Raw genomic sequence first — 25096 nt, 5'->3', positions numbered from 1 at the left:
GCCAAAACAAGATGAACGTCACTGAAAAGGCTTCCTGATCAGTATCATCTTTATAACAATTACTGAGCCTTCAAAGCATGCTGCAGGAATTACAATTACCCTGGTTTGTGCACTGCACACACCCGGACTCACACAAACACACAAGAGCACCTGCTGACCACAGAATGGCGTCATTATACAATATGTTGAAAAACCATATGTGAACCTAGTTTTACAAAGGCACACACGTCAGGTTATATTTGGGGGTATGAGTTTCTAGATGGAAATAACACAATCACTAGTTAAGAAGCAGCCGAGATCTGACAGACATTTCCATGGACTCTTTATCTTCCAGTTTGTCTTCGTCTTTCTAATCTTTATTTTTCATGCCTGCCTCATCGTAAGCCACACATCGATCTACTCCTCCTTTTACGTTCATCTGCCTCCCTCAACAGACCCCATTGTTCTCCCATTTCTCTTTCTCTCCATCCCTCCCTCAAACAGCTCCTCAGCGCAACCTCCAGCTGACCGTTTGGAATCAGCATGGCTACTGCTTCAACAAATCTGGCCCATGCTGATACCAAACTTCTGTTGGATCCTTGCAAGATAAAAGAGAATGCGCGGTTGTATTGCCATCCCCTTTGGCTTTCATCCACTTGGTTGATACAATGCTGAATTCATATATAATTCTGCATCACGTCAGGAGTTCACTGAACTTTCCAGGAACTTGGCTGATTTATGAGGAATTGTAGAAAAACTGCAAAGGACATGTTTGTTTCTTTTTAAGCAAGTTTAAAAACAACAAGATGGATTTCCATGAAACACGGTGAAAGGATCCGGTATATGTCAGGGAAGAACTCAGTCAATTGTGGTGCAGATCGGTTTGAGCTGGCCGATCCAGGAATTGTTTTATCATCTTCTTTAACATTTTCACAGGTTTTATAAATGGATCTTGATGGAAAACTCAGCCCCATTAAGGGAAGTGATTTCTGTGAGTGTGTTAAATTTGGTGCAGCCTTGACTCTGCTAAGTACAATTGTAGTTTGTTTATATGTTTGTTTGTTTGTCAGCAGAATTATGCAAAACGCACTACTCAGATTCCCCCCGAACTTGGTGGAAAGATGGGATATTAGAAAAGACAGTACCGATTAAATTTTGCGGCAGATCTTGAAATCTTTAACATTGTGATATAGGGCTTTTTCCCCTCATAATGGAGATTATGATCTCATAACTTGCATTGCTTTCTTGCCTTAGCTACAGGGCTTGTGGATTTATGGATACTGCTGGGCCATGGTGGATGTTTGTGCTCTACTATCCTAACATCTTGATGAAGTACATCATACTGATTGAAAAAAAAAAAAAAAAATTGATTTTAAACAGGAAATCCACCAGGAAATATTTTGCCCTGACTCTCTTACATGTCATGTCAAGGATATTTCTTATCATGATGGTGAATCTGCCTTGACCGTGACTATCTTACATCTATTGCATTTTAATTGGCTGCAACTGTGCAGAATTTCAAACGAACACACCGTGTGTGTGTGTGTGTGTGTGTGTGTAAATGTGTGTGTGTGGGCGCTTTGTGGGCACTTTGTGTAAAGTATAATAGAGAAGGCAACTCACCCAACACCCATTTCATGATCAACATCTCTGTCCAGGAGAACTGGGTGGTCTTGACCCTGAACACCTGCCGCGGGTGGTCTGTGATGGTCTCGTTGGGCAGGTTCTTGACGCCCTCAAAGCGGTCGGAGGCGTTGACGACCAGCAGACCCAGGAAGATGGTGAAAGAGACGGCGTGAGCCACAAACTTCATGAAGGGGCTTCGCAGGATCTGTCCGATCTGGGAGGGAAATAATACCATCATGAGTAGAATAGATTGAAGGAGATGCCCAAGCGGCCTTGTCACTGCAGTGGTATAAAGGATAGGATAATGAACACATTACAGTTAAATCTGTTAGGCAGTTGTGTTGATGTGTGTTTGCCAACAAACAGGAAGTCGTACTGAACAAGCATGTTTGACATGTTTTTTGAACAGTTTAAAAAAAGTGAGGAGCCGCTGCCAAACTAAACAGTTTATAGTTCCTGAGCGTTTGGTCCTCAGAGATCAAAATTTGAAAAGCACCACTACACAACCATCTTAGCTTGAGAACAGCATCTGTTCCGTGGATCTGCTTAATCACCAGTCCCTCTCACAGAAACACAGTGCCACAGTAACAGGGTGCCAAACCAGCAAGAGTTTGTGCAAATGCACCATATGTGGAGAATGTAAGGAGCGTTAAACATGCCACCACCCAGGGACCCTTTCATTATTGCACAAAAACATGGCAAGATACACACACACACACACACACACACAGAGACTCACACGCACAGACTCACAAACAGGCAGACAAGGAGACACTTCCAACCCCATACAGATATCTGAGATCCCACCATTCGCTACTCTCTAGACCTGCTGCGTTCAATATTGGCTACCCACAGGATATCTCTACTCTCTGCATGCAGAGTAACACATGAGGTTCAATAGCTGCTCCAATGCCAGTCACTACCAAACCATGTGGGAAGAGGTTGTCTGGTAAATCTCAACCCTGCACAAACCATTTCTCATCCTCCTCCTGCCACTGGGACGGCTCTCCGAGCTGCTTCACCGATAAAGCCGATCCATTTCACCTCGCAGACTAAATGAGATGGTCAACCTAGATCAGGCCTACCAAACGTGAAGACAGCTAATCCTATGGGTTTCGTTTTTGTATACGCTTCATGGTGACAAGAGCTGATCCTCTCGACTCCTTTGAAATGGTGGCCGCTGGCAGCAGGGTGCATGAAGGCTAAAGGAAAGAGGTTTGGTGTGAAATTGAAATCCCAGAAGGCAAGACTGGAGCTGCTCTGTCCTGTGTTATCCTCTAACATATTTTCACCTGGAAGAATCCAAGCTGACATACACTTAGTGGAGATGGACATATGCTCTGAATAATAAAAGTATCTGTGTGACAATGTAGAAATGAAGCTGAAATGACAACACATTATGGGGGTTGTCATTGTTCTGATGTGTTACTTCATTCTCTCTCTATATCATTTACCATTATTGATTATCTAAATGTCAGCATTCTCTTTCCCTATTTTGTAGGTGATTCAAATTTTGCGACCTTGGTGACAAAGGTTAAATTGATTGTGAGCATGTCCTGTGGGTATCGATTGCACTTTCTTGGAATTTCTCGTTGTGTCCTGGGTGTGAATGTCCCAAGAGACAAGCGGGGGAAAAAACAACAAATAACAAAGGAAAGCGATGCAAGGGAGGAGCCAAAGGACATCTTGGGTGTGAATAATGAAATAATTTAAGCCCCACAACCAGGGCTTGTGAGAGCTTGCATGCAAAGAGAGCTTAGAGCTAATTAAATGGATGACAGACTGCAGTAAAGTAATTAAAGAGAAAATCATTAGCGTAGGGAGCCGTGTGTAAAAATGCATAAATGTCAGCCTATCATTGTCAAAATGATGTGATAGCTGGTGTAATTACCATAAATAAATAGCCTCTACACAGGGGCTCCGACCTTTTGCCTGTATATGGCCCAAGACAAAGCAAAATAGAATTACAAAGAAAAGAATCACGACAGTAATTAACTTTCTTCGAGGATTAGAGAAAATGGTCAACTAATATGTCTGTCGGGTCGCAGCATGAACGAAACTCACACGTAGCTGTTACATATCATCACCGACAAGTACAGTGACTGTCAAGAAAAGAAAAGTAGAAAGGAAAAACAATAAAGAAAAGGCAGTGCGCCTGGTTTGCAGGGGGGAAAGGGCAAATCTCAAGCTTCATTACAGCTGGAAACATGCTGCTAAACTGGATGAGTTGTAAAGACAAATGCTCGGAGAGATAACACCCTTCGCTGGAGTGTGGAGCAGCTTTCACAAGACTGCTTTCTGGCAGAGACAATGCCATGCGGACAAGCTTCGTGTTGAGAGAGCTAATAGCCGAGAAGCTGAAACCACATTTTTGAAGGAAGATTTGTGAAGGAGCCTCACTGCTTCCGTGGAGCTGCTGGAACTGGTAAAACTGTCAAAAAGATTCTGTTTGTGTCAAAGAACTGTCACAGAGTGGAGCACTCATGTGACAAAAGATATTGGAAAAACCACCGAGGGGCAACCACTTTCGCTCTTTGGCTTGTTATGATACAAGAGACATAAAAATACCATCCGACCGTTTTGTCAGTGGAATTGGTGTATTTGCAAACCTTGCATGGCGTGACCAAAGAAGGCTGGGATCTGTCTAAGTAAGTTGTTTTGGTCATAAACAAATCTGAACTGCTAAAGTTGGCAATTGTCAAAAATACATGAGTCATCTCAGTCTTGATCTAAATGATATAGATATATGCTGTTTTATCTTAAAACAAGACGTTCTCTGCACACGTTCGCTAAAGCTTAAATATATTACAACAACTCAAGCTCAATGTCCCAACCAGCTTCTCAGCTCTCTGCTTTCAAACATGAAATCATCTCAAACTAAATTAAAGCTGTACCAAGTGCAACCAGAAGGGAGAAACATTAAGCATTTCGCACCTCTGCAAGAATAAAAGCCTGCTCTGACGTCTGTATATTATGCTTGTGACTTTGTAAAGCTCCTTGAGGCATTTAGCAAGAGGTTTGAGGACATGAAGGGCAAACTAAGAGAGCTGTATATATTATAATCCCTTTAATGTGGAATCTTTGAGCTGCCAAGCAATATCAAGGTCAAATGCTCGTATTACAACCTCTCTCTAATCGAGTCTTACAAAGTGTATGTACGTCCTGAGGATTTTCTTATTCTGAGGAAACCTGTATTGACGTGCATCTCTGGTTGGACCTATTTTCTGCTGTGCACATTTCTTTCAAAACTGACTTTTGCAAAGACGCACGACTGACTCGCACAAACCTGGAAGACTAAAACTGTGAGTATCAGCATCAATACCATCTGACATCAGATGCCTCCCCAATGTGCTTGATAGTTCATAAGTCATTCTTCCTCACGTCTTGCAGTTAATCTCTGTTGAGGAATGAACAGCACGTCTCCCACTCACTCAATAAAGTTACTGGTGGCCAGGGACCTTACACAGTGTCATCAAACAAAGGAAACAGATTAACAGGACTTGTATATTAAATTCAGTATTTAGTACATGAGCAATTGCCAATTATTCTGCAATATAAGGGAATGGTTTTGATTAACTACTAGTAACAAATACTGACCAACTAATTATATCATCAATAATACACTGCAACAAGTAGATTTGTCTTGGAAATCTGTTTGCTTTGCTGTGTAAATGTATTCAAATACTAAGACACTGTTCCTTAACAAAAAGCATGGTGCTCGTTCCAGGAGCAGGAGGAGAAGGGGAAACCGGACATCCACTCCCAGGCGTGTTTTCTCTTACTCCTTGTTTCATCTCCTTCCTGTCACTCATGTAAAGCTGCAGCATTCTCATAAGCATATCCCCCCCCCCCCACACACACACATAACACACCATGATTCACCCTTACCAATCAATCAGAGAGAGAAACCATCTACATCAATATTTACATCTCTCGTGGGGTTTTTCTTTTATCTTGAGAGATTTCCAAAGAAAGTATATCCACGCTCTCTCTGTCTGCCTCCAGTAACTCGCCACTTATCTTCGAGCAACAAAAATATCGACATCTTCTTCGCCTCTCCCCAGCTGATATGAAATGTAATATGCTGTGTGGTTGTGATAATGGTGTGTTGTAGTGAACGTTATGAGCTGTAAGACATGAGCATTTGATGAGATGAGCAGAACAAAATTGCCTGATTAAAACCGGGTGTATACGAGAGCACTCATCACATCAAAGCTTCCTGGCTGCAGCCTTTGTCTTGATGTATTTTTCTCTTTCGCTCCGACTTTATCTATTTCATTATCAAATCCGTTTAATATACCTTTTTGTCTCAGTTGAATTGCCATCACATCATCATCAACACTGCATAAACATTCATCTAGTTTCTCAGTTATTAATTTGCTTAAGTTGTTTTTGGTTTTCCTTTCTATCCTGTCCTTTCCTCATCTCAAATGTCTATGTTCACTTTTTACCTGGCCTTTTAAAATCATGTACTGCATAATAATGACAACAACAATGGTAATAATACACAGTTGCATGGCGCTTTCCGGGCTTTTTTATTATATCTCGACAGTGTGACCTTTTTTCCCCTGTTCTTGCAGCTGCATCAGAAATTGGCAGACTGTGACAAGCAGGCTCATCAGCTAGAGGATTCATAATCAAATGAAATCACACATGTGCATACACGTACAAACACACACACACACACGCACGCGCACACACACACACACACTCACACACTTACTCATTAACATGAACAGGTGTTTTCCTGACACGGCGAGATCTGAAGCAGCTCATGTCTCGTGATTAAATCCACATCTGGCTGGTGGAGACGTTCAGTGTCACTGCTCCACATCCTCTCACACAAAATGACTAATTCATTAATCATACCTAACACTCAAAAGCCCTCAACCTTGTTTATGAATCTTAACACACAGACACACTCACACTCATACACACTGCAGTTGATGAAAAGGTAGAGGGTTATGACGAGCAGTTTGGCATAAGCGCTTGCTCAGCTCTGCTGTATTGTGTCATTTTACAGATTATAATTTGCTTGATGGAGTATTAACTAAACCTGATAAATTGCCTAGGGGGCCCTATAATCAAATTGCGATCAAACAGGGTTCTGTGAGGTTTTTAGCTACACTTATCATTTCTGTTTCCTGTCCACTAGTGGATGGATTGCAATTTAATTTTGTCACATATTCACCAAATGGCTTTAATGATTTGTTTTTGAGAAAGAGTGTGCGGCAGCAGTCTGTGGAGCTGATACAACTGTATCACTCACAGTCAAAGTTTATTTGAACTTCAATTTGATTTGTATAGGGTCTCTGTATGGAGTCTCTACATTTGTTTCATCCATCAATCAATGTTCATGGAGTGTAATGTGCCTTTAAGCTGCCACGGTCTGCTACAGGACTATAGACTTCCAGCATTGTTGCCACAGCTGAGTATAACAAAACAAAAAGAGAAATGACAAAAACAGCATAAAACAATCCTGTGTGTACTAACTCAGAGTTGGATTAGTGGAGAGGATCGGAAAAAGAACTGGAGAGTAAAATACATTATGTGTTCATACCTTGCTGCATGGCATGATCCAGTAGGCAATGGCCAGGAAGGGCAAACCTACGGTGACCCCCAGCACTGTCCAGCACTTCACCCCCACGGACTGCTGCCTCAGACCAGGCAGGTTCTCATACCAGATAGTCATGAGCTGCTGCTGGCAGTTGGGATGGGCAACGAACTAGAGAGAGAAAGAGAGAGTTATGGACACAGAGAGAATAAAGGGAGAGGAGACAGAAGAGGAAACGTGAGAGAAAAGAACAGAAAAACAAGAGAGGAGATTCTCATTCTAACTTCATGAAACATTCAGGTGGTTCTTCTGCAGAAGCATATTACCACCACACCAGATAATGGAAACAAAATATCAGTATCACATTATTATGTGAAAGGTTTTTTATAAGATGTTTTATGTTATAATAAAATAGTATTTATCTTTATGTCTTTTATCCTTCTAACATGAAGCATTTCTTGTTCCCTATGCACCAATTGGAGGGGCAGTACAAATTTCTTTGTATCATAATACAATTACAATAAAGGCTTTCTGTTCTATTCTACGTTATATTAGATTCAATAAATTGCCATATTTGTCTAGCCTGAAACTTGTCTTTGAATAAGGAAAAATGTGCCGAGAATAGATAAATAGATTGAATATGGCTCATTTACATGATTCAATTAAGTCCTCCACCATGCTAAATCTCTCTCCACTCCACTGGCTCATGGGCATGCAGTAGATTTGGGTAGAGCGAGAAGGAACATGTCTCTAACAAGTTGTGGCTGAATTGTAACCATATTTACTCATCTTAAACAACGTTGGCATTTTAACTTCCTCTCTGTTACTGGTAATATCTATGAATGGTTATTGTGATGAAGAATGAAAATTGGTGGAGATGGTGATGAATCTGAAACAGTATTTATAGTTTAAATCTTTTCAATGTCGCAAGTGCATGGATCTTCAGGAGATGTCTGATTTGCATGGCACTGGTTCAGTGTCCATCTAATTAGGTGAAAAGGCCTCTTCAGTGAATTAAGACTTCAGGTCATTTCAGAGAAGAAGTGAAGTGGAAACAAGTGCTTAGCTTAGCTAATAATGCTCATGAATCCAAACATTGATCTCCTCTGAAATTAGATGGACAAATATTTACCATTAAATGCCTCCTCCACCCTTGCCATGAGTGGAAGTTGTTGTGATAGTTATAGTTATAACTGCAAGTTGGTCATTAAGCCAAAGCTTGTCCAGCTGAGTCAGCAGCAGCAGAATCAACTTTTTCTTTTCTCTGAGAAACTATGGTCATCCCTGCTCGTGTTGTGTATTTTGCAAATTTCTTTTGGTTCTTAGTCCTTTTTCCATTGTTCCACTCAATATGTCCCACATTCATTATGTCTACACCGACAGATTTAAGTATAACACCACTGAGCATCTATAACGTGTGCATGCTGCACTGGGCACCAATGAAATTATACTGTATACATGAAGAGAGCATGTTTTTCTCCTCTTAATGTAAATAACCAAAGTATTTCCAAGTATCTGAATGTGTTGGCTGCTTTTCTATTTGGAGCAAATCGATTGTGCACTCATCACACTCAAACTGCTTTATCCACAACATATTCACAACAGCTGCAACTTGGCTTCAGAAAGAAAGAAATGGCAGATAAATTTAACAGATAAGAGCCAATGAGTGTTCACAGATGAAGCACGTTCGCTGGAGAAGGCCTTGCCCGGTGTTCCAGCGTCTGTTGATGATATTTCTCCATGAGAGGACATGATAAATGAGAGCAGCACTGTCTCTGTGGTGAGACAGGAGAGGATGAATGTTGTTGTTCCTGCTGGAGGAAGGATGTGGACGGCAGGGTAATCAATGCTCAGCGGGGGGGGGGGGGGGTAAACTCGTGTCACAATCAAACCGTGTTTGTGTATTGTTTATCGGTCGCATCTCAGATCGGACGGACAGGTTAATTCTGGTCAGACCTGCTCCCCCTTTTTTTTTGTTAGCCTATTTGTCTCCCCCCCATCACTCTTTCACACCTTTTCAGCAATCAGCCTCAGATAGCAGTAATTTCTGAATTACACCATGTACACAGCCCTACCACACACGTAATCGAGTTTCCCACTGGTGTCCATTGAACAGTCCATCAACCCAAAGACCCATGACACACGAACCCTGCCTGCATCCAGCCCCCCCCCCCCCCCCCCCCCTTCCTCTGTAATTAGCTCCAATAGAGTATTGGTCATGCTTTTCTGTACAGGATATAAACACAGCTCAAACAGGCTGTGTACTGCCCAACATACACAGACACACATAGACACACCCAGTAACGCACGCACGGACACGCACGGACATGCACGGACACGCGCACACACACACACACACACACACAAAACATAACAGCACACTTACATATTGGATTTGAGAAAACATACAGCATATGAAGGTCAAACAGGAGTGTGTGTATGTGTGTATGTGTGTGTGTGTGTGTGTGTAGGGGGGGGGGGGGGGGGGAGTAATGGCAGGGTGAAATGGGGGAAAGGGATTTGGTTTGACATTTAGTAAGAACACCTCTGCTCAGCAGGGATTAACTCTCTGACACAGAGGCCAGTTTGTTGTTTACACAGGACCCTCTGAGGCCACACGCACACAAAGATACACATGTACTGTACATGCATATATGCACAAAATGGCTCATAGACACTCCTTCACTCACTTACACACTAACAAACACAAATTTAGAGGTAAAACACTGCAGTAAAACTGTTTTGATATTCCTCTGTGTTAATCTGTGTAAAAGAAAATATTAAATTATGGGGCATATTGTGCACCTGGTTTACATTTGAGGGGGGATTTAAATCCAGCATTTAAAAACAAACGCCCATTGCAGTTAATGATTATGAACATCTGCAACCAACCCAAATATAACAGCATCTTGATATGAATTCTTTGAAATGTGATTTGATTTGTTTAAGTTTATCTTCCTTCACAGAGATGTCAGCAAGCTGGTATGGATGAAGGATTATATTGATCAAGAGATATTATATCTCAGAAGGACCTTCCTGGATAAACGAAGGATGCATAAAATAAAAAGACTAAACGACTCTTGGCAAGGGGGTGGATATGTGGCTCCTCTGACAAATTCTCATATTCGATTTTAGTAGTCGGTGAGTGCATATTCAAAACCTATGAGCATCTGTTCATCCTGCATTATAATAGTGCTGAGCTTGGATATCTCTGGCATTTTTCAGGCAGGGAGTGTATTCCAACACATGTTATCAGCATGCATTTGTGGGAAATGTAGGACGAGAGTTATTAGAGCTTGTTAGAGACTAAATGTTACAATATCTCTGCCTGTGATTCTTCCTTATTGCTTCTTGCAATTCATAACTGTTCAGAAAACCTGTTTAATGTTGAGTTTAAGACAGATTCTTGTCATTGCCGAGGAAACTGGACTTAGACATGACACAGTTCAGATTTTAGTTCATTTTCACATAAACTTCAACTGAAATATAAACTCTTGTTTTGCCATCTTACCTTTTTGACTTCGTACTTGATGGACAGTTTGATACGACTGAGGCAGGGTCGGTTGTTGGGCCTTGGGGGGCAGTTTTCTACGTCACCGTTCAGAATGGCCTCCACTTCCTCTGTGTTCCGACAAAGGTCCAGCACACCCACCACAAAGTCCTTACATTGCATGGACAACTTACGGTAGTCATTCTGCAGGAAGAAAATAAGCTTGAGTTAAAAGACACTTTACACATCAACTTCTTGTCGGCTGATACAGACAATCCAACATCATCCCCCTCTTGTTTTGAAGGTCTTCCTAAAAGATTCAGATGGGCTCACATCAAGCTGTCTGTTCAGACCTGACTCCTGTCTGACTTGTAAAATGTCATCTGTTACCTTTTGTGTAAGAATCATTTTATCATTACGAGTAAAGGTTTGATGCTGCAGCGTTGGAGCTCACCTGTCTAAACTTGGACTTTATTGAATAACTGACACACCATTGAGATAAGGTTGGGCTATAAAACGATGAAAGTAATTATCGCGAAATAGCTTTTCCTCGATAGAATTAGATGATCGATACAACGTTTTGACGGGCAACACAAACTACTTAGAAGTGTGTGTCCATTTGACTACTTTCTAATCCCCCCCCTAAAAAAAATTGTAAGGTAATAGCTTAAGCTATGGTTTTCAAGACCCAAAATGGAGATATAAGACAAGAAAAGGTTAGTGCAATCATTTTAAAAGTTAAACTACTCTTACAGGTGATCCAGCTGCAGGCACTCAGACAGATGCAGAGAGTAACACAACAAGATGGATCAGAGGAGAAGTAACAACAGAGAGCTTTACTGACAGAGAGGACTGGGAGCACAAAGAGTAAATGCACAGGGGAGGCAGCGATAATTGGACACGGATGAGGCGCATCAGAAGGGGCAGACAATCACACAGCGGGAAAACTACACAAAGACACGAAGCAACACGAGTGATATCAAAATAAATCAAGGATTAAGAGTCCTCTCAGAGGGGTAGATCAGTCCACAATATACAGTAAGCGTTGCTCCAAAGAGACAAAGAAGTTCAAAAATCTAAAAGTTGTTTAAGAAAATTAACGAAACACAGAAAGCTTGAGCATTCATTCAATGTACATAATTTTCTTCCTATGGGAAGCAACAAAGGAACACCTTGGATTTAACAGGGAAATAGTGGGGATACTGGCAAACAATATTTGCGTAACAGTGGATGGAAAAACTGATTTGCAATTTATTCTGCAAACATTTTCAGAACTCTAAAAAGCTGGATGCTCAATTGCTCATAACACTTCTGAATTTATTTCAACTGAAAAACATGGTGGCAAACAGCCTTCTTTGGTTAAATGTAGCAACTAACATTTACACTTCGAACAAATGTCAAAATTATCAAAAATGAAATGCTGTTGTTTGTAAGTTTCTGACACATCAGGGCGAAGAGTTTGCAGCTTTCTATTTTAATTCTATTATCTTCCTGTGAGCCAGCGAGTGGATTGTTCCCTCAGTTTATTATCAACTGAAATGAAACATTATTGAAACATAAAACTTGATTGTCTTAGTGCAGTGGAGCTAATGCTGCAGCTGCACTCCACAGATTATGAAGTAAATTGGATTTTTAGAGAACTACAAATAAATACACCTCAGCCCCCGAAGTCCAAACATGTTTTACTTGTCTCTACAACATCACGACTTCTGGGCACAAGCCAGAAAAGATATTGTGTTTAAATGGGTTCTTTCTACATTATGTGTCCTATTGACCCAACGGCAAATGCAAAAATTGAATCGAGCTTTTACAACTGGATCCAATGTTGAATATAATTTTATTAACCTTACTGCAACGCACAATTCCCATCAGGCCTCTCAACCCTTTTCTCCTCCTGCTCCCATACAAAGTGTTGTGGTTTCAACCCCCAAATCCATTCATCTTCCAACCTTCTCTCCTCCCAACACCACTTCCCCTCGCTCTTCTTCCCTGATGTGTTCCTCCTCAACAGTTGGTTCGAGTGGGGAAGCAGACGGCGGCTTCTGGAAGGTTTAGTGTCCCTAAGGAATGATTCTCATAACGCATTCATCGCCGTGTTCGTACTGGGTTTAAACATACCATTACAATGTGTTGTTCACCAAAAACAACAGCCAAAACTTTATCATTTACACTCTGTGAGACTTACAGTTGTCTTGGAACATATGTTCCGCTTGACGCAGTTATGATATAGTATGTGTGTAGAGTCTGTGATGCTTCCACTGACCAGGAAAAAAATCTACTATCCTCCAGACCTTGGATAGTGACTTGAATATGAATTGGGAGCATCAGCTTTGTGATGGTGCGTCTCGGCACTGCATTTTACGTCTTAACATTTTAAAATCAGGCCCATCAGGCGTTGATTTCTAACATTAAAAAAAACTCTTGCACAAAACCGCACGTTGGATGAGTTGAGTCAAAAGGCCCATCATTATCTGAAAATTACAAAGCAAAACATGGGCATAAAACGAGGGTGGCATGCACCTAATGCCCCTTTGGGTTGATGAAGGGAAGAGGGTCATTTTTAGTGTTTTACCTTTTGGCTGCTGTTTGAAAGAAATCAATTACAATCTTGGAAACGTTGGAAGACAGGGCCTCTGGGTAGAACAGGTGCAAGAGAGCTTTCCTAATCAATGATATTTGCATATACTAACATCAGGAACACATGCAGGCAGAAACCACTCCCTTACAGCATATGGGAAAATCCAATCATAACTCAATGTATGAGGTTTTCACCTCCGGCGCTGAGATGAAGTAAAAGGGAACAATACGGTGAGAGGGAAAATGGCGACAGCGATGTGAAGCAGAGTGAGAAATGTTTCAGATGAGTGGACTGAAGGGGACACGAGCCAAGTCTTAAATAAGGCAGGGGGAGAGGGGGAGGAATGTAAGGAGGGATGAGAAGAAGAAGAAGGAGAAAGAGATAATTTATACAGCACTTCAGTGGACATCCACCACCACCCGTTCAGCTCTTTTTCACTATCTCTTCGTGCCTATACCTTAGCGATGAGTATTAGATCAACTAAATTTAATAAAATAAGCTTAAGAAGAGTGAAAAAAATTAGATTAAAAAAATGTGATTAAAGAAATTAAAGGACACCCTCCTTTGCTTTACTTTCTCTCTTTCCCAAGGGTATGTGGAGGGTGAGCACGTATGTGTCCAGAGGCTCTTAAGAGAGACTGATGGGCTGTCTTCAGTGGTAAGATGTTTTGAAATGAATGTTGGGCCGGTAGGGGCGGTTTCATGTACGTTTAGCCGTCCCCTCATAAACATCCATTATGCAGCACTAGCAGCACTCCAACATAATAATCATGTTAATCAGAATAAAGATGGGGGATCTGGACAGGCAGTCTGACAGCTCTGACGAGCCTAATCTATTCTGAACTTGTAGACAAACCCACCAGACCAAAAAATCTTCCCCAAGTCCCCAGATTAAAATGACGAATTGATATCATAATAACAGCCTCTGGAGCTCCTGCCCTTGATATTAATAAGCACTGTCATGTCATCTGTGTCAGACACCCAATCTAAAATCATCACCAAAAGGAATTCAATCTTCTGGATTTAAAACTAAACGAGTTGTCAACATCTGTCATTGATAATATATTATCTCCTACTGGTCCTGCTTTGGCACTGGAGACATTAAGACCAATAAATCTGTCTACATATATAGCTCAACCTTTACAGCATACAAAAAGGGGTGGTGTCTTTTATCTCAACTTTTATCTAAACTTGTTTGGCAAAAATCTTACAAATCATGGGTTTATACAGCCTTTATCTCCACCCCCTTATCAACTTTCACACACTGCAGTTTGGTTTTCAGTTGAGCCACAGCTGCAGTTTCAATCCCTGATGCCATTGTCTTCGCTCTTAATCGACCTCTCGAAACTGTGCGATACCAATGATGGTAAAATCGAAATCCACAAACTACATTCAATCGGTCCATATAATGGAACCATTCTTAAGTGGTTTCACCTTAGAGGGAGAATTCAGACTGTTGTTGTTGATGGTCAAGCAATCAGATATGGGTTGCCACAGAGGCCTGGGCCAGGTCTGCTGCTTTGTAAATTATATGTGAATAAAATAGTTGTCTGTTTTTGATTGATGTTCTATTTTACATGCTCCAGGCCAGGCGCTGGCTCCAGCACAACACAGCCCTTGTTGACTTTCACAATTATGGTTTTCATCACCTCCACCCGATTGGATTCTGTTGACGGGTAAAGCCACATAATGAAGAGGGGAGAAATCTATAACAATGACCACAGGTTCATCTGTGTGACTGCGTGTCTAGCATCCATTGTTGTGCTTGGAAATTTTTGAGTAGTGGCAGCTGTTTAATTCAGTAAACCAAAGCCATATGGGAACATTCGCGTCACTATTGTAATAATTAGCTTCTTGAATCTAAAAGGGTAGCGCACACATGTCAGCTACACAGTGTCTGAACCATCTTACTCAATGCTCAGACTTCTTTTAGTCATTTTATATGGGCTTAGGTTTCCTGAAATTATAAGTGGCATTAAAGAAATAGTTCAACTTTGGGGGAAGTACGCTTATTTGCTCTCTTGCACGAGCAGATCTATATCACTCTCATGTCGGGTTGTGTATATGACGCCACAGCCAGAAGCCTCCCCTGGTTACCTGGCAAGCTATGGAGTGACAACGAGAGAGGAACAGGGAGTTACTGTCACCTGCCAAGAAATAGTTGAGCATATAATCCTGCTTAAAGCCCCAAAACTGTCATTTTTAAAACCAGGTTTTTACAAAGATTATCATATTAATTTGTGAACTTTAGAAGGTAGACGTTGGCTCCTTGTTTCCCATAGCTGTTTCCAATCGAGATAAGCTCGTATGCTGCTGACTACAGCGGTAAGCTTACTGTACAGAGGTTAAAGAGGTATCAGCCCTCTAATGCTCAGAAAGTACAGGTGATAATAAGTGAATTTCCCAAAATGCTGAAGTATTATTTCCAGGAAAACAACTGTAAACTAATATTATTAGAGACCTGCAGAACTGATCAAATACTGATATGATCAAACAGACACGGGCACCCACAGTCTTTAATTAGATGGTCTAACTACATCAGGAATCTTGGCCCCAAAAATATCATGAAAACAATGGTAATAATTGTACTGAGGATTATGGGACAAGATTTGGATATCTGTGTTTGAAATGTGCACTGATACTTGTTGCATATTTAAAATATGCTCTTATTGGCGTTACTGCTGAAGACTGCATATCATTTTTATGCTTTTGAAAAGCTTCAGTGTCAGAAAGGTTTCATTAATTGCCTTGCAAGTATTGTTGGATTTGTTTAGATGCCACATACATTCTCAGTGACAGGAAGCCTCCACCCATGCCCTGACTTTCATTCCCCAGATTAGATTTTCTGACATGAAATAGAACAGTCTGAGGCTATTATAACACTGTTTTAACAATATTTGAGGTTTAAGCGTAATGAGAGGATGACGCGGAGAGGGATAGGGAGACAGAGGGGTGATAATGACACGGTAATGAGACAGATGAGCTCCAACACAACTCTGGTCCCTCAGGTGAGCCCTTCTCATTAACTTGTCTGGAGACAGGGAACGGAATGACAAGCAGAAAAGCTGAATGACGAACACAAAGGTGGCAGAAAGAGGGAGGAAAGGACAGATAGAAACAAATAGAGGATTAGGAAAAACAATGCAGCAACACGTGGGAAGACAAAGGGGGGAAATGAGCGAAGAGGCGGATATTGTAATGTTATCAGACCATTGTTTCTTACTGGTTCAATTACATGATTATACTTTCTACTGTAATGATCTGAACTATAAACAGAATAGTATGCAATGACAAAGAAACCCGCTAATTTTCTATAAATATTCATTAAAATGAAATCATTGTCCTTGTATGCAATTTACACTGATCAGTAAATGAAACATAAAAACTGTTGAGAGAAGGACAATTGTGAAAGAAAACTATAGACTATAGATGACTAATTTAACATTTTTAGACATTATTATTATTAAAATTTGTAGTCTTTCTTTTGGATATAAGAACAAGGGATGTCCATATAATCATTGCCACAAACAGAAACAAAGCAGTGGGAACAGTTAAAGACAAATGTTGTGGTGTTGACCTTTATCAAAAAATAAGGTCCATGTTCACTGTTTGAATTAATAATAATAACTTTATTTGTATAGCACTTATCTAAACATGGTTAAAAGGTGCTTCCCAAAATACATGACAAAGAAAAACTGAATGACTAAAATATTTAATTTATTTAGCACAGTAAGTCTGTGTTATCGACTTATCTTTCATAGTTCAATTGTCCCTCCCTTATCTAATATGGTTGATTATTTACTATTTTATTGTTGAGGGAATTTCAGCAAAATCGTATTGTGATATGAGTGTAGTATCCTCTATATATCCTCAATGAGGCCAACTGAGGTGGAACCCAGATTTCATTTCCGATTTTTCAACCGCAGATATGGAATTTTAGCCACAGATACAAAGATGTTGGTTTGTGTGTGTGTGTGTGTATGTGTGTGTGTGTGTGTGTGTGTGTGTGTGTGTGTGTGTGTGTGTGTGTGTGTGTGTGTGTGTGTGTGTGTGTGTGTGTGTGTTTGTTTGTGTTGGGGTTTGTAACTATTATACGTCAAAGCTGTCAAAGACCTCAGATCCAGCCACTTCCAACTAAATCAATAACTATTACACACATGAGCAACTAAAATTAATCATCACACGGAACCCACAAACACCCAATCTTGTTGTTTTTTTCACAGCCGGCATTATGATGGAAGCGGGTTTCGATTGAGCGGCTGCAGTATATGGTATGCAATCGTTTTTTCCAAAGAAGTGCACAAAAACCTCATATTTGCCATCAAGTGTCCCAATGCACAATTTTTATTTCACCCAACAACCCAAGGAAAGATTGCCTCGGTAAATGGTATTTCAGGAGAATAATAAAAAGCTGGAAGCATGCTGAGAGATCCATTCAAGACGAGAGTCTAGTGACTCAGTTAAATTATTGGCAGCAATCAGTTGGAACGTTGGCAAAGATGGATTGACATTCTCTATTTCCCTAGTCAGCATAAAACTCAGACAAAAAGCCATAAAGAATACAATGAGAGGTGATGATACCAGAATTGCAATTACATTGAAGGTGATGAAATGATTTAAATCTGCTATCGTACCAACATTTAAAACAAGTATTGTGTGCGTGAGTGTGTGTCATAAGGAAGGTTATTCCTTTTAAACAGAGAGTAGTGTAGTTTAGAGAGAAAAAGTTAAATATCTGCCAACATGTACAGAAAGACACGGAGACCCCCTCACCTTGAACTCGGTCTCGATGTTGGCCAGTCTTGCCAGTTCATTGCTGAGCTCGAGAGCAGTCAGCACAGGGTCTTCACTGCTGAGCGACAGGTAAGCTGCACTGGCGAGGCCTTTGTAAGCATTCATCCTGGAGCGCGAGTGACTGAACGAGTCCTGCTTCTGTTTATCAAAACATTCGGAGCACTTACAGAAGTAGTCATGTGGCCTTTCTATGCGGGCCCCCTTCATCAGAAGGATGTGGACGATCTCGTACTCCTGGCAGTGAGCAGCCAGGATGACGGGGGTGACATCGTGCGAAAAACGAGTCCCATCCTCGTCGTAAGCATAAAAGTCATCATCACGCATCTCCTGCTCCAGGGGGCTCAGAGCCAGCCGGAGACCTCCACCGAAAGCAGGGTGGGCGAGAATGGCTTCGACAATTCGAACATAACCCTTGGAGATGGCCAAAAGCAGGCCGTCCCCGATCCTAGCCAGCCCGTCCTTCTTTAACAGCAGCTCGGTCACTTCTAGGTGCTCGTTGCCCACTGCCAGCTGCAAAGCATTCTGGCCCATGTAGTCAACACAATTGAAGTTAAGCGTTTTGGATTCTTCCAGCATTTTGCGGACCACAGGAATGTTTCCGTATTCAGCAGCCTCTAGAAAACGCTCTTCCTCCGCGGTGAGGGGCGAGCCACGTTCATTGAACATGTAGGCCGGGCCTCGTATTGCTTGGCGACGCCCCTTCTCCCTCACCGTGGTGTGGCGGCGATGCATGGCTTCCACCCTGGTAGTGACATGAGGCAAAAGAACAAGGATTAAATTGATGGAGATGGAGCAGGCTGAGAAATGCACTTGAGAATAAATACAAGGGCAGATGAAAAAGTAAGTGATGGAGGACAGAGGGCAAGACAGTATCATTGGTTTCATGTGTGACAAGGCAAACAAATTCATCAGCGGCCCACAGGAAGCAGTGCTTAGCACAGACTTCCCCTCTGACCTCAGACACAGCTCCACCAACACATCTCTCATCTACATCTGTAAATTTTCAGATCTTTCCAGATCAATGAATCAATACGAGGGTCAAAGCTCACTGCGGGGCCATCTCATGAACCGTCACCTTTAATTGATCAGGCATGACAAACGCACACTTTTAGTCAGTGGTCATAAAAGACTCTTCTTGTCCAATGGTTAGATCTGTCTTCATCTATCATTGCATACCAGACAAAGACATGCACATGCATCTCTTACTATGTACAATATGTCATCATTTGATTTTTCTTCAAGAGTGGAGCCCTATTTTTACAGCCCATCACATCCCAGCAGGACAGAGAGGGTAAACATCTTCTGCACCAATAGGGACTTGTCAAATATAACTAGCTGCATCTTCCTCAAAGCCCCTGGCAATCACAGCTGTTACTGCAAAATACATTCATTTAGAAACACAAAGGCCCCTCTTGATGTCTGCATCTGCTGCCTGGCCTGGCTTTCTGACCCCCACAATACAAAAAAGGCTTGTTTTTTTCTCCAAAACTGGAAAAATTAAATGACAATGTGGGTGCAGAGCAAAAGTGCTGGGTTTGAGTGAGCTCTGAAAGACAAGCAGGAGTCTTGGTGTTGGTGGAAAGGGCCAGACTAGTTTAAATCCCCACAATACAATAACCAATTCAAACTGGCTGATTCAATTCATAAAATGCTATCAATCGAATCAGACTCTCGCTGAGTGGACTAAAAGGGATCAAAGCTAATTGCCAAATTGGATAACTTTAGAATAATTGCTTATTTTGTTCATACAAAAGACGGCCCAAAGGTTCTCAATGTAATTCTGCACTTTTGTGACATTTAAATTGGTGCAGTGGTCTCACACACAACAGGAGGTCCAATCTCAAAATAAAACCTGCCCTCAAAATAGAAAAACAGGTGAGGTCATTATTAATTCAGGCTATTTTTTGCATTTGTGTGTGTGTGTGTATAGAAGGCTGAACATTGGACATTGAATCGAAAAGATTAAAATGGAAACCTGTTCATAGTGACAATATTCCCTGGGGTTATTGTGGAATCGAGACGATGAAAAAACCAAGAAACTGGTAGAGTGTGAATCAGTGTGCAAGTTTGAGAGAGAGAGAGAGAGAGAGAGAGAGAGAGAGAGAGAGAGAGAGAGAGAGAGAATGTTTGTAAGTGTGCTATTAGAAGGTCTGTGGCTCTTGATTTTCAATCTACACAATCAGCTGTGTGTGCCTTTGGCTGCCAATCAATGGTAGATCTCAACTTCTCTCTCTCTCTCACACACACACACAGTTTGTGTAAGCAAAGCATTTTTGTAAGCATCTGAAGGATTTGTTATAAATGAGGGGACAGTCTGGCTGCCAGCCCATTTAGATAACCATATAGTCAGGTAATGAATTGCCATGTCCCATCTCCCTCTATCTTCCTCTTCATCCATCTCTGACTGTTTGTGATTCTGATTTGAAATGGAATTTCCCCACATCATTTCTGTGAGGAATTACAGTCACAGCGACAGGAGGAAGGAGACACAATGGAGATGGATAGATAGAGATTTGTGTGAGTGGGAGAAAGAGAGACAACGTGATGGCCGAGAAGAAATATGAATGAGAGAGGGAGTGGTTGTGTATTTGTATGTCTGCTTGTATAGTGTGAGTGATTTTCCATCACACAGGACACACAAACCTAAGGTCTCATTACATTATCATTGTTGAACCAGACTTTATTTCCCATACGGGTGTAGAAGAACACTATATGACACGCAGCAGGTAAAATAGCCACAACTACAAAATACAACTACACTAGAGTCTTTTCTCCTGTGTGTTGACTCTAAGTCCAGTATTGACCCGCATTTAGCCCTTCCTAAAAACATGACAAAATATATCTGGGCCTTTCATTTGCTATGATTGACTGACTTTGATAACCATGTGTTTACTTCTACACTGAGCAGGTAGCGTTCCAGCTTGTACCAAGGAGGTTTGGATTTACCCTGACTGGCTGGAGAATGAGTCACTTAAGCTGCGATGGATTGTAGCTCTTCTCACATTTACTTTATATATACTGTTAATTAATCATTTGAAGGATTTTACTATGATATATTAACCATTATTTAGCCCCTGAACCACACTGCTGTAGTTGTAGCTCAGTCCACAGAGCTCTCGTGCTCTTGATGGTGGATCCAAGTCAGAGGCTGCTGCAAATCAGTCAGAGAGCCTGTCTGAGGGAGGGGCTCCTTCTCCTATTAACAACAAAACTGTCAGAAAAAGGAGAGGGCATCTTGAATCACTGCTGTACTGGTGATTCACACTGCAATTTGATCTCCAACACACTGTTGCAGAATCCTCCCTTTATCCAGCCAAGGTTCATAAGCCATGGTTCTTTATCATGAGGTGCATGCATGCGTACAATGTGAAGAATAATCTTGTTGAGAGAGGCCGCTCCACTAAGAAACACAAAGGAGGTCCTACCTCAGTGCACTGAGCTAGGTCAGTTCCATTTGTGTTGAGGTGCTTTAGAGAACCACAATGTTTGACACACAATCGGCTACTTGTACAATGTACGTGTTATTAACATGAGCTATGTAAATGGAATATCAACCCTACAGGTCAATGTACTGATTCTATTGTCAATCTTCTTCGATAAGGTGAAATAGGTGCGATAATAATTTCATTCTATTCAATGATTATGACCAAATAGAAATTTGCTCATTTATGTGTTTGTGATGAACTTATTACTCCAGATGAACTGAAAATGTTATGAAAATGTCAACAAAATACTCTGAATATTCGGAATATCCCATTAAATCTGTAAGTTTACTTTTCCACTGCTGTCATTTGCAATCTGTTTAAGCACTCAAACAGATGAGGCTATTTACTGGTGAACCTGACAAAAAGAACAGTGGAAGAATCAAATTTGGAGGATAACGAGTGAAAGACATGTTTTGCCTGAGCGGGAATATTTACAGAGCAGACTAATGAGTAAGTACTTTATCAGTGTGCAGGCGAAAGCAGAATGCTTGAAAGACATACACTCTGAGCTCTCCCTCTTTATCCAGTCCACACACACATTCAGACACTGTCAAGCAGTAAATTGCCAATTTTTAAGATCAAAGCTTTAGATGCTCACCATATCTCGCTGTTAATGAGAAACAGGCACGTTCACCCTCTCTTACCCCCTCTTTCACACAGGCCCAGCATTTAGCCTGGTTAGGCTTCACTGAGAGCACATGCTGCTTTTCCATACAAAGCTCAACGCTGGTGTATCAAAGAGACAGACTAGGAAACATCAAAGCCCCAGCACTGAGGCCTGCCATTCTCAATATCTGATAGTCACTGCTGAGCGGCCATTGCTACACTTAATTTATGTCTGATTTAGTCTCTAAGGGATGTTTCCTGCAATGGGCTGCATTCACCAAATTAACAGTGAGCACTTATCTCACATAAGAGATTATGTAGGGAGAAAAATGGCTGAGAGATTCCCAGTGAGGGATTTTCTGAATGGCTGTGTGTGTGTGTGTGGGTGTGTGTGTGTGTGTGTGATGAGTCTGACATTGTGGGGATGTACTATGCAAGCTGGTTTCTCGCTAACACACAAAAACCAGATACACAATCCCTGTTGAGTCCTGCTAATGCATTCATGCACCGGAACCAATCAGAAAGCTGCCTCTCCCCACAATGAGGACATGGGGGCTGTAGTAGCAAACCCCTGAAGACAAATTAATTTATTCAGGCTGGCACACCTGACCAGAAGGACACAGGGAAAATAACCTCAGACAAACTAAACACAACATTCATGACACAAATATCACATATCATAAGTTATAATAGACATTAATGATACAAATATTGAATTTCACAAGTTACATGAGGGTTTAGTTAATTTAGTGACTCTTAATGTCAATGTGTCTAATATGAAAGCTCCAAGATGGGGTCACCAGTACAGTTGCCTCACTGGTAGAAAGGGGTATAGTCCAGTGAATGGCTCAGTAAAAACCCTGCTTGCTTTACCCTCCTCTCTCCAAAAGTGGCCTCTACTTGTTGACATCCCAGGTGGATTATTTGCTCCTGATACTCTCCTACCGCAGAGCAGTTTTTTCAATTTCCCAAGTGCAATGGCCTATTTGCACAACTGCACATTGCAGAATGAATGACACGCGCCACACAAGGCCGAGGAGCAGCCACTTTACTGGTGATGTCTCTGTGTTGGTGAGTGAAAGTTAGAATAGAAAGGAGGACTCACGTTTGCCGGCTCTCGGAGTTGAACTCGGTGTCTGTGTGCTCCACTATGTGATGGTTCCCGTGGTCCGGCGGCTCCGGCGGCTCCGGGCCCCGGTGGGGTCTCGGTCCGCGGTGCTGCAGGCGCTCAGCGGTCGCCGCGCCTCGTCCTCTCCACTTGGGAACGGGGTCATCGTGGCGGTCGTACACCGCGTCCACCGGCACATCCTGCCGCGAAGGGAAAGGTGAGCCGGAATCCCCGGTGCGCTCGCGGAACTTTGGCGGCGAAAAACGCGGGGAGTCCTCGGGGTCCCGGTCCTCTTGAGAGGGGTGAAGACACTCCGGGGAGGCGAGGTACGGCGGGTCCGTGTCGTCCAGCAGCGGGGAGGCGGAGGAGAAGAAGTCCAGGGGCCGCTGAGAGGACGGAGACCCGCGGGGGAGACACACGGACTGGGATGGAGACTCGGAGAGGTGCGCTCTCTCGCCGCCGTCGCTTTCTTCTCCCTCGTCAGACATGTCGAGAGTTCGACAACAACATACACTCGGAACTGTCCGCCGCTAAGTGGCCGACATTTAACGATGTTTGTCAAAGTTTCGGCCGCACAAGTTTCTCCCGACGAGCCGAGCCTCCACCTTCTCACCAGCGTGCCCGCGCCAATTAGAGAGCAGAGCGTGTGCGCGCCGAGGGAGCCAGCCCTCCACAAAATGGAAGGGAACGTGCAGGTGGCAGCAGCATCACAAAACAGCTCAACTTACACACTGCACAGACCTACAAGGGAATATTTGTTATATTAACCTTTAATACAGGTTAAGACGTCTAACTCTGATATTCCCGAATATTTAAAACGCTCCTGTACTTTTAAACTGGGCTTTAATGCGCAGCTCACACTTTTAAGCTCATAAGACAAGAAAGACTGAAAAATACAACTCAAAGTGACCAGCAAATAAAAACTGTGATCATAGATCCATAATAGAACAATGTAGACGAGGGGCAAGAAATCAAGAGAGAGAAAGAATGAGCTGAGTTATAGATTGGGAGGTTAGGTAGGAAGTGAGGGGGTTAACATGCCCACCAGTTGTTGGCCAATTACTGGTACAGACATAATCTTGTTATTGCTTCAGAGAACAAACATGTAATACTAACAGTAGACTACATCTAATCCCACAGGTCGGTTTATATGAGGACATAGTGTACTATGACTCTAACTTCTTATAGGTGAACACAAACCTGGAATAAAGCATCATGTGGTTTCTGTTTTATGAAGATATGAAGAGAAAGAATATCCAGGGTGTAAATGTAACTATGTTAGTGTGTGTGTCTGTGTGCGTGTTTGGTTCTGTAATTAGAGGCAGAGATCCATTAGTCACGATGGAGACTTCCTGCACCCCCATACAGACAATAACCAGTCCTGACCCAGCTCTTTGATCCTCTCCTTGTATTTATGCATCTAACAGATGCACGCACAAATGCACACACACACACACACACACACACACACACACACACACACACATATATGTAGCAGAGCGGTAAATGAAAGGTTGCCCACAACGCCACCTGAGGAGTTTCACCTCAGGAATATAACTATTGATAATGTGTGCAACAGCACAGGTTCGTTTAAATCACTCGGGGCAAGAGACGTGTTTAAATCAATAATAAACCAACTTTAATAAACACAAATACACATAATCGAAACACAAAACAAACCTTGAGTTAAAAATGAATAACTAACTGGACAGGGCTGTGACTTACCGCAGCGGCGAGAACCAAACAAAAGGGGGAAGGGGCTAATAAAACAAACCACCCGTGACACGGCACACCAAACAAAACAAGTTGTGAAGAAAACTCCCTCCACCAGGAATTGGGTCGCCGCCTCCGGGCCACAGCACCTGACCACAACAAA

General features: G+C 42.0%; 1 protein-coding gene across 5 annotated transcripts in view; it reads right to left on the bottom strand.

Moving 5' to 3' along the window:
• trpc7b (transient receptor potential cation channel, subfamily C, member 7b) overlaps positions 1-23708 on the bottom strand; it is a 47199-nt gene extending 23491 nt beyond the window's left edge. For 3 of the 5 annotated variants that reach the window (XM_053428922.1, XM_053428923.1, XM_053428924.1), the window contains exons 1-4: positions 18001-18753; positions 10671-10853; positions 7166-7330; positions 1603-1819 (exon numbers count right to left, since the gene is read on the bottom strand). In XM_053428922.1, the coding sequence (XP_053284897.1) occupies positions 1603-1819; positions 7166-7330; positions 10671-10853; positions 18001-18753 (1318 nt within the window). Of the gene's footprint in view, positions 1-1602; positions 1820-7165; positions 7331-10670; positions 10854-18000; positions 18764-23217 lie in introns of those variants that run through there. The other 2 variants (XM_053428921.1, XM_053428920.1) reach the window with 1 other exon arrangement.
• Positions 23709-25096: the final 1388 nt, after the last annotated feature.

The sequence above is a fragment of the Pleuronectes platessa genome, chromosome 8 (genome assembly GCF_947347685.1).
Source record: "Pleuronectes platessa chromosome 8, fPlePla1.1, whole genome shotgun sequence".
Classification (NCBI taxonomy): domain Eukaryota; kingdom Metazoa; phylum Chordata; class Actinopteri; order Pleuronectiformes; family Pleuronectidae; genus Pleuronectes; species Pleuronectes platessa.
Note: the sequence above shows the minus strand (reverse complement) of the source record. Positions and strands in the feature narration are given on the sequence as shown.